The 10387-nt window shown below is 43.1% G+C and overlaps 1 protein-coding gene across 1 annotated transcript; it reads left to right on the forward strand.

Moving 5' to 3' along the window:
- Positions 1 to 835: 835 nt before the first annotated feature.
- grk7a (G protein-coupled receptor kinase 7a) lies at positions 836 to 6769 on the forward strand. Its single transcript, XM_058067045.2, has 4 exons — positions 836 to 1637; positions 2334 to 2789; positions 4934 to 5214; positions 5288 to 6769. The coding sequence occupies exons 1-4, from the start codon at positions 1041 to 1043 to the stop codon at positions 5625 to 5627; spliced, it is 1674 nt and encodes a 557-aa protein (XP_057923028.2). The 5' UTR covers positions 836 to 1040; the 3' UTR covers positions 5628 to 6769.
- Positions 6770 to 10387: the final 3618 nt, after the last annotated feature.

A 10387-nucleotide genomic window follows, 5' to 3' on the forward strand; every position in this document is an offset into this window, starting at 1 on the left:
GCATTTTGCTGTATTAAATATGCTCTTATACCCTTTATTGGAAACATGACACATTTAGTACTGATTCATACCTCTGGCCAATTGTGAAAAAGACTGTGGTGGAAAGCCTGTGACAATGTACAAAAGTGTTATTTGAGATTTATCAAACTGCATTAACCATCACTGGGGCTCACTGTCAGCAACAAGAACGAAAATATATCGGGTGTATGCAGAAGGTGGGGTACACCCTGGACTAGTCCCCAGCCATATATACATGTGGACAATTTAGATTCGCCAATTAACCAAACAGGCAACCAGAGAAAACCCATGCAAGCACACGAAGAACATGCAAACTCCACACAGAGATGCCCAAGCGGCGAGTCGAACCCATGTCTTCCCGATCTCTTGATTGTGTGGCCAACATGCTAACCACTCATGCACCGTAACTGGCAATGCAAACACCATTTAAATACCTCAACAAAAGAAATGTTACAATCACTGTTCTTGGGAAATCACATCTATTTTTTGTAACAGAGAATAAGTGCTCCTGGAAATAAATTGATGTTGAGGTTTTGGAGACCAGAGAGTCACGGTTTGAATCCCATTGTGGACCAAAAAAAATTGTCACTAATTTTTTCATGACATTTTGTGCTCCATTGTCTTATATGAGCTGCACATTCAACAGTGCAGAGGACCACTGTTAGTGACTGCGGTACATCATGAGCAAATATAGAGGGCCACAAAGCTTCTTAGGACAGAGCCCGCTTACGATTCCCTTTCCGTGCACAGCATCCTTGAATAGACCACACAAAGATACTTAAGATAAAATCCCTCCCTGGTATTTAATTCTGAATGAGTAATTACTGGGTGTGTCAGTGTGTCTTAGGTTTGCAGGTAGGTTGGGTGAAGGAGCTCATTTATTCACTGGCTTTAGGGAGTCCTGCACCCTGACACCCTTACATCCTCAGACACACTGCACCAGTTGCAAGAGGGCTTCCCCGGGGAGCCGCTGAAGAACCCAGTCACATAAGGAGGGGGTCCAACTACAAACAGCTGCCAAGATGTGTGACATTGGGGGACTCGATAACCTGGTAGCCAACACAGCCTACCTCAAAGCCCAGGGCGGTGACGACAAGGAGATGAAAAAGCGCCGTCGCAGCTTGTCTCTACCCAAGCAGGAGCAATGTGCTGAGGTGCGAGCCTCCCTGGACAAGGACTTTACATCAATCTGTGAAAAGCAGCCAATTGGCAAAAAGTTTTTTCGTCAATTCCTGGCAGATAACGCCGCGTATAAGCTCGCTGCCGATTTCTTGGATGAGCTGTACGACTGGGATCTGGAAGAAGGTGCAGCAAAAGACAAGTTGCGTCAGAACATCATCAACAAGTACTGCAAGGCTGACTCCAAGAACTTCTTGTCCTTTCTCACCGGGGAGGCCGCTGACAAATGCAAGGCTGTGACAGATGCCAACTTCAGCGAGGTGATGAAAGGCAAAGTCCAAGAGGGTGTGAGAGAATATCTCAAAGGAAAACCCTTCACAGATTACCAGACCAGTCAGTTCTTTGATAAATTTCTCCAGTGGAAAGAGTATGAGAAACAGCCCATCAACGACAAGTACTTCTATGAGTTCAGAACCCTGGGAAAGGGTGGCTTTGGGGAGGTAAGACTATGCTCCTTGCATAAAACAATCAACAGACTAAAAGAAAATTCTTGTAACTGCAATGATGATCTTATTTAGTACATAATGAGTTATACTTATAAAACATAGTTTGCAGAATAAATTATACAGGATCAAGACGTGAGCCTCGGAGAACTGCTTTACAGATTTAATGATTTTATTTTATGAATACAGATAAACGCAATTATACATCAGAAAATAGTAGATATTGAAGGCTGTGTGCCTTTGAAGAAGTTTCCCTGATTGAAATGATTGATTGTGACTATGTAACCAGGTCAAAATTGAACCCCCTGCAATAAAGATGCTCCAAAATGAAAACAAAATGAACAAGAACAGTGAAGCTCTTGGCAGTACACCAGAGTGTACTACTAAGAATAAAGCTGGGGTCAAAATACTGACCGATATAGAGAAAGGTGAGCGCTAAAAAGACTACACAGATCTCTCATAAGCAGTGAACATTGCTTTGACTCAATCCAGTCCCACCAGCTCACAGATTTTGTTGGAAAGATTTTTAGTTTTAGTGTAGCTGATAACGCCACATCCCTTGTGAGACCATTTGTCAAAAGGGGGCCCTTACATCTACGTTCATTTTCGTCTTTATATTTAATGATTTGTGCAGGTGTGGCAATCATGTCTTCACATCGAGTCTCATCCAGCATTGATTTTTTTTTTTTGCAGGTATGTGCCGTGCAGGTGAAAAACACAGGCCAGATGTACGCCTGTAAGAAATTGTGTAAAAAGCGACTGAAGAAGAAAGGTGGTGAGAAGATGGCCCTTTTGGAGAAAAAGATCTTGGAGAAGGTCAACAGTCTGTTTCTGGTCAACCTGGCCTACGCCTATGACAGCAAGACCCACCTGTGCCTTGTCATGACCCTGATGAATGGCGGAGACCTCAAGTACCACATCTACAACATGGGCTATGACGGCAAGGGCGTGGACAAGGGCATTGAGATGAAGCGCATCGTTCACTACACAGCCCAAATCACGACTGGTATTCTGCACCTGCATGAGATGAACATCATTTATCGAGACATGAAACCTGAGAATGTGCTGCTGGACAGCCAAGGGCAGTGTCGACTTTCAGATTTGGGTCTTGCCATAGAGCTTGCCCCAGGCAAGACCGTCACCCAGATGGTGAGTAGATCCACTCGTAACGTTGACACGGAACATCTGCTCTCGTTTGCTTATTGGGCTTGCACCCGTCCAGTCTTGAGACACCAAACTACTGGTTGCTGGTGACACAGCACCAGTGCTCAGATATCATCAGCTAAGGAAGGCGATCATCACCTAAACGCTACCCACATTTTGGGCAGGCTGTCAATCTTGGTGGGCTTTTCGCCTTAAATCTGGACAAGGATTACCAGGAATGCTTAAAGATCTGTGCTGTGAGTGTCTGTATATGATGTAACGCATTTGATCCTTTCGCAGTGAGATTACATATGGATGTTATCTTGAAGGTCCATTACCTTTTAAAATAACTTCAACAGCACGAGACATCTGAGCCACTTGTTGAAGCTATCTTTGACTTTGTCTTTTATTAATCTGTCATAGAAATATGACAGATCAAATCAACATTTCTCATGTTGGTGTCTCCTAACAGTTTTGTGTGACCTACAAAACTACTTGTGACCTGACATGATTGAAAAAGGAGAGGACTTTTGAAACAGGGTGTCTTAGGTCTTACTTGCTGTAGGAAGGAGTAAGCTCTCAGCTCTATGAACGTCTCAGTAATCTCATTATCCAGTACTGTGATGCTCCTCAGCCAGCTAAATTGACTGTACTAACCTCCTATGGCAAGGCTGGCTTTGGGCCCCTAATCCTCTTAACGGGCATTATACAAGTCTGTCCCTGATCAGATTGACAGAAAAATAATAGTAGAAATTTGCAAGCAATGTGGCTATGTGCTGAGACAGGGTAGCTTCCCTAATTGAATTGCCTAAAATGACTCTTGTTCCTTTATTACTTGCTTCTGTTGATTGTAGAGTTGCACTGACTATAAGCAGACTCACATCAGACACAAAAAAACCTTCTAGGATATGTTGATATTATTATGCTACGTTACACTATACATATATATGATGGGACACCGAGAACTGTGTTGTAGTGTTATATGTCCCTGCTCACAGTGGCAGTATCTTCTGTCAGTGTGTAGACACACATGACTCTTGACAGGTAGTAGGCTTAGCATTAGGATTAAGCTCCAGGTTGAAGACTGCAGGTCAGGTCATGCAGTGAGAAAGGAGGAGCGTACTGATAGAGTTGGCACAGGTGCTAGCAGAGAGTAACCAACACTGTTGCCATCTCCCCAGTAAGAAAAGTAGCTATTGGCTGACTTAGAAGTCGCTAGATGGTGTCATTTACTAATTTGCATATGATGCTGTAATAAGCAAATTTGAATATTTTATCTTGACCATCGCCTCTTGCAGTTATAAACACGCCACTCCATACTTCCCTTCCCCTCTATGCCCATTTGTCAGGATGGACATGCATTATTTTCCCCATGAACTAATCCGTGAACTTCAATTCAAGAAATGGCCAATTTTGCTATGAATATGGCCGGTCAAAGGGACATTTTTTATTTGTTTTGCGGATTTTGGGACCCTCAAAAGGGTGGAATATATTGTAGAACGAACAATCTTTCTGTGAACTTCAATTAGACTCAGGAAGAGGTCAACATGACCTGATGACTGTGTAAGAATCGCTTACGTAAGATGTTTTCCAAATTCTCCAATGTCCTGCCAAGTAAAGGAGAGAAGGACAAAGTTGTGGTAATCCAAGTCATGGTTATTGTTTAGAACCCTATTTAATCGTAGCTCAATAAACAACAGTGACATCTACTGGTTTTGCTTCTCCACATTCAATGACACAGTATTACGCCTCACGCACATCTAATTTATGGATGTGTTGACAGTTCTCTGACAGTTCTCCCGGAATGATGCCCTGGGCAGACTGTCACTGAGTGAAAAGCTTCAATATGCTCTAAGTGTGCTGTGGAAGCTGACTTGCGCACTCATGGCTGCTTTGGGGCGGGATGGACCTCTCAGCAGCACCCTCTGCTGCTCAATGCTTTCACTGTTAAGTCCCCAAATACCAGAAAACTCTCCAACGACGGCAGAAAAAGTTGCCAGATTTAGTGAACCAACCAAGTTGCCATTGATAACAAAGCAAAGGGTTTAAGTTGCAGAGATGTAGAAATGTACAAATCTCATATGTTCATTTTTGTGACTTGAAGACTTGATGACCAGTTCCTCATTCAATACCCTACCTCCCTTCCTCAGGCTGGCACTGGAGCATACATGGCTCCGGAGCTCCTGAACAAAACTCCTTATAGGACATCAGTGGACTGGTGGGCGCTGGGCTGCAGCATCTATGAGATGGTGGCTGGCTACACGCCTTTCAAAGGCCCCGATAGCAAGAAGGAGAAGGTGGAGAAGGAGGAGGTGCAGCGTCGTATTCTCAGCGAGGAACCCAAGTGGGAGCACAGGTGTTTCGATGCAAACACTAAGGACATCATCCAGCAGTTCCTCAAAAAGAAAATTGAGGAGCGTCTGGGCATGACGTAAGAAGTTCTTTCATTCTTCATTCGAGTCTAGTGAAATTGACAATAAACTTAATTGAATTTGTTTCTCAAGGAATAACTTGGAAGATCCCAGAAATCACCCATGGTTCAAGAGCATCAACTTCCCGCGTCTGGAGGCCGGGCTGGTGCCGCCTCCGTGGGTTCCAAAGCCCAATGTTGTCTACGCCAAGGACACGGGTGACATTGCAGAGTTCTCTGAAATCAAAGGCATTGAATTTGACAGCAAGGATGACATGTTCTTCAAGGAGTTTAGCACAGGTGCCGTGCCGATTCCTTGGCAGCAGGAGATGATGGAAACGGGACTGTTTGATGAGCTCAATGATCCCAACAGGAAAGAAGGAGGCGGGGATGGGGATGCCGAGGCAAAATCTGGCACGTGTATATTGCTGTGAGAGGACTCCTCATATAACTTTTTGTCAACCACATGCACACTTAGCAACGTTCTAAAAGATGGTGGACACTTTAAGGGTGAGCTCCTCTGGTCCCGAGACAAAGGAAGGAGGGTTAAATGCTGTTTGTGATGCATCAGTTTTATTGCTAATATTATGTATCGTGTCAACTTGCATGCACGTTGACCAGGAATGTCAGCTCTGCGTCTTTACATCATCAGCACTTTAGGGTTAGTCGAAGGCTTTTGTGCCACAAATACTAAATTATAGTTTGTGAAGGAAGTGTAAGGTGCATTGACTAGAGGTAAGATGTGGATCAATTCTCTAGCAGATTATATGATGCTTGCCATCATAAGGTAACACACCATGAAAAGTGCTTTTTCACTACATGTGGCACGTGTCGTATAGTTTATCCTAAAGCTCATTGTCGGACTGCAGGCTTACAACTTTCATTTCATGAGTGTAAATATTGTACATATAAAAAAAAATAACAGTACATCCATATATGTAGAGTTTAAAACCGCAGGTATAGTTGAAGAAGACCTCTTTGTTGAGCCCATCTAAGGTTGGTGCTATGAGGCATATCAACCAATAGTGATGTATGGACTCTTAATTCCCTAAAGATGGGAGTGTGAGTCATGAATTCCTATAGTGGAATGTTCAGTTTCTCCTGCCACACCATCCAAGCAGTACGTGACTAACCAAAACCAGATACGGAGGAGACATCTGCACACTGTGCTATTCAAAGAGTACTAAATACAATTTAATTGTACAAAAAGAACAAGGCACTAGACAAAGTACATAATAATAAGTGGCTTTGGACCGTATTATTTTAAAAAGGACAACCCATTACTTTTTGGATCAGATTCTACTAATTCTCTTGACAACACGCAGTTATGTTTCAGGGGAGTAGAATTGTACTAATGCTATGTTTTTCTCCGGATAATTATTTGCTAAAGTTTTGGACATTCCCAGATCTTTAGAGAGAGTTTTTACAGCTACTGTTAAGAAGATGACTTTAGTACTTTGTAAATACAACACAAGATAAGCTTTGCCATGCAACATAGAAGTATCTAAGTGTAAGGCTGGAATTTCATTGCATTCTTTGAATAAAGGGAAATATATCTGTCTTTTAAAATGTGTCTTTTCTGTCTGTCAGCAGAGACCAACTTGCTGTAGAGAACTGCAAGGTAAAAGATTATATCCAGTGAGGGATTGCTGACTACACCCAGGCTGTGCTCCAGGCCTGCACTAACTGGGAAGTTCAACTCTTAGCTGTTAAACGGATAACCAGTGTTATCCTTTCACCTTCTCTGCTTAAATCATCCTCAAATCCCTTAAGAGTCTGAAGCATCCTGATGCACCTGCCAGTACGCTGGTCAGTGCAGAGAGAATAACGTTGGACTGATGGATTGCAATGCTTATTAGTTTGTTACAGTGCCATCAAAATGAAAGTAACGGTTCCAAGGGTAAAACGAACCTTCTGAAAAAGTCTTTGTGCCTCTATAACCGCTTGATTGGACAGACTCAAAGATAGTTGGAGCTTAGGAGACACTTAAACCCTCAGAGATTATCCCTCGGTCACACAGAACTGCATGAGCAACAGTGAGAGATTGATGGCTGGCTGTAAAAAGAGGAAAGACGGTTGGGTTTTCTAAACATTTTGGTGTGAATAAGTTAAGCCATTTAGTACTGTAATGGACAGCATGGTGGAACATGTGCTTGTCTGCTGCTTCTGGAGGTCTGTGTGGAATTGTTCTATGCATGATTGGTAATTAGGACACTCAACAGTAAATTGTCCATCGGTGAATCCGCAAACGGTTGAACCAAGGCAACTGGTTGAAGACATTTCATCTTTAAACCAAAAGGCTTCTTCAGCTCAAGCTAAACTTTAGGTGGGAAGTGTTTGTATGTGTTTCTATTTTTATATCACCCCGGTGGATGTGATACCTGTGGGTGGTCTTCACCCAACAGGAAGAGTCCAGTTGCCTCCATTCAACCGTTTATGTATTACCATGTAATGGATGACTGAGAATCTACACGGGTGTGTGAATAGATGTTTGTCTGTGTATCCTGCCGTTTATCAAACATCTGCACACACACTTACAATGTACTCAAACACACACAGATTTTTGGCACATATGCGCCGATACACACAAACACAATTCACACACAGACACATTGATAATGGGTTAAAAAGCCGTGTACACACGCCGACAACAGGCACATACACGCAAATGAACACACACACACAGATATATAATATTCACACGGACCAACATTCACACAGGAGTAGTAGTTTTCTTGTCTGTTTAAACTTAGGTTATTGAGCGTGCGTTTGTGTGCGACAAAATAATTCGGTGCGCCCGGAAGTTCAGTGTAACCGGAAAACACGACACTACAGCTACTTCTGATTTTGCCGCTTCAAAATAATGTTCTTAATTTTATACATTTTTTATAGGCTTTGCTATAAAAACTTCGTACCTGAGAGACATCATTATCATCAAATCATTATTTTGCGTACATTTACAATCCATAACAACAAACCACCTCGCTTACTTGCTAAATTGAGTTTTAGCATGTTTAGCATGAGTGTATTTTATTCTGAAACTTACAACTCAGTTTCAGGTGTTTTCCGGTTACAATGAACCGGACGGACACACACGCACACACATACGCGCGCGCGCGCGCACACACAAGTTTAAACAGACAAATAAAACTACTACTCCTGTGTGAATATTATATCTGTGTGTGCGTGTTCATTTGCGTGTATGTGCCTGTTGTCGGTGTGTGTACACAGTTTTTTTACGTGCGTGTGTACCCATTATCAGTATGTGTGTGTGAATTGTGTTTGTGTGTACAGAGTTTTGATGTGTTTTGCCCTGTTTCGGGGCATATGTGCCAAAAATCATTGTGTTCAGTGTGTGCCTCCCATACTGCCATAGTATGCCTACCTCTCGCTCCAAATCAGTTTGAACGGATGGATGACTTCAACTCCCTCATGTGGTAGAAAAGGAGTAATGCACTGGCAGCACAGCAAACGTAGTATGTATGATTAAATGTCATGTCAGACAGTCACAATGTTTTTTCAGATGCGAGCGAACCCCACATGTGACAATAACTCCAAGGGATTGCGTAGAGCCATAGTGGTGGCAGAAGGACAGAGCAAGGACACCTCAAAATCAAAGTGGTGTCTCAGACCTGGTAAGGTATGCTCACATCTGTGGATGATCCTCAAGCAAGCTCAATAATCTGATCAGATTCGCCAATGACACATTTTCTCCGAAATCCATGCCAATGTTTAAGTGCAAGACAAGAGTTGTGCAGACAGAAGGCTGCCCCCCCCAATCCAACTTACTATCCTGTTTGCAAGAGCCGAGAGAACAGCAGTTCCCCCCGGGAACAAGTGGTCCATGTGGGTAGACCTGGGGAAGCCTATGGAGACTGTAGAAACCATTCCGGCCAGACCTGATCATGTGATCAGAGCAACGCAAGACTATCATGCTGATGGAAACATTCCCAAGTATGCAGAAAATAAAAAGAATAAGAGCTTGGCTAACTGTTAGCTTCACTGCTGACCAACTCTGTTGAGGTAAGGTTTGTATGACACATTAGTTCTCCACTGATAAAGAATAAAGACTGCAGTGTAGTGCTGTGTACTGTGTAGAGTCTGTCCAATTGCACAGCATGTAGTCAGTGTTGTGTTTGGGACAAACACACTGCAAGTTCATTGTTGGTTAAGACAAGCAGTCTCAGTAGGGAAATCCAAACTTCCGGGTCTCTAGTGGCCTCCGGTGTGTTCGAAGTCAGCCCCGGAGCCTACTCCTGGCTGGGCATGCCAGGACTCTCTTAGGGTGAGTCCAGCCACCCTATGGAGACATAGGGCTCATTTAAGCCTGTATCTGTATTGTATTGTATCTGTGGTCTCATTCTTTAGGTCACAACCCAAAGCTCATGACCAAAGGTCAGGGCGGGAACATATTTAGATATAGTAAAGTCTCGTTATATCGATATCGGTTAAAACAAATTACTACTTATTACGATACTATTTTCATTTCCCGGCAAATTTCTAGTCTTTTATGATATAATTAGTTCCGTTAGTACGATACCCGGTTATTATGATAATCCGGTTACTAGGATGCCCTTTTCATCTCCCGCCAGCCAATTTGGTCTGCTTATATCGATACAAAAGCAGCTTAAATCAATCTTTGCTTAAGGATTTCAATACCAAAAAAGAACACGGCGAACGGCTGCTTCCAGTCAACTATTTTTCACACTTCCACCACCAGAGCACAGCACACACAGCGGAAAACCCCCATCCCTCGCGCCTACCCCTCCGGGTGGCAACACCTTCCCTATCGATAGTTCCGGGGTGAATTATGTCCCGGTAACCGGTAATCACTACAGCGTAAGTTTATTTTTATTTACTGTAGTACAAAATTTATTGTAGTACAAAAGCATGCTAGATACGCAATCCATGAACTCAAGGAGAAAATTACATGCCATATCAAAGATCCGCCCACTTTTAATGCAGTTCGGCGCAGGATCGGATATATGGATAGTCCGGTTATATCGGTATTTTTTCCGACTCCCGAGAATATCGATATAACGAGACTTTACTGTAGTTTGGTAAATTGGCAACTTTGCTTTCTGGCTCAGCTCTCTCTTCACTGTGACGATCCGGTACAGGGTCCTTTTGACGCTGCAACCTTCCCTCACTTGTGAACAAAACCCCTCCACAAGACCTCAGGGCAAGGCCTCAT

This window comes from Doryrhamphus excisus, linkage group LG6 (genome assembly GCF_037039965.1).
Source record: "Doryrhamphus excisus strain RoL-2023G ecotype Guam linkage group LG6, RoL_Dexc_Guam_v1.1, whole genome shotgun sequence".
Classification (NCBI taxonomy): domain Eukaryota; kingdom Metazoa; phylum Chordata; class Actinopteri; order Syngnathiformes; family Syngnathidae; genus Doryrhamphus; species Doryrhamphus excisus.

Coding starts and splice junctions, on each gene's coding strand:
- grk7a (XM_058067045.2), top strand. CDS start 1,041: ATGTGTGACATTGGGGGACTCGATAACCTGGTAGCCAACACAGCCTAC. Junction 1,638..2,333: donor GAAAGGGTGGCTTTGGGGAG/GTAAGACTATGC, acceptor TTTTTTTTGCAG/GTATGTGCCGTGCAGGTGAA. Junction 5,215..5,287: donor GAGGAGCGTCTGGGCATGAC/GTAAGAAGTTCT, acceptor TTGTTTCTCAAG/GAATAACTTGGAAGATCCCA.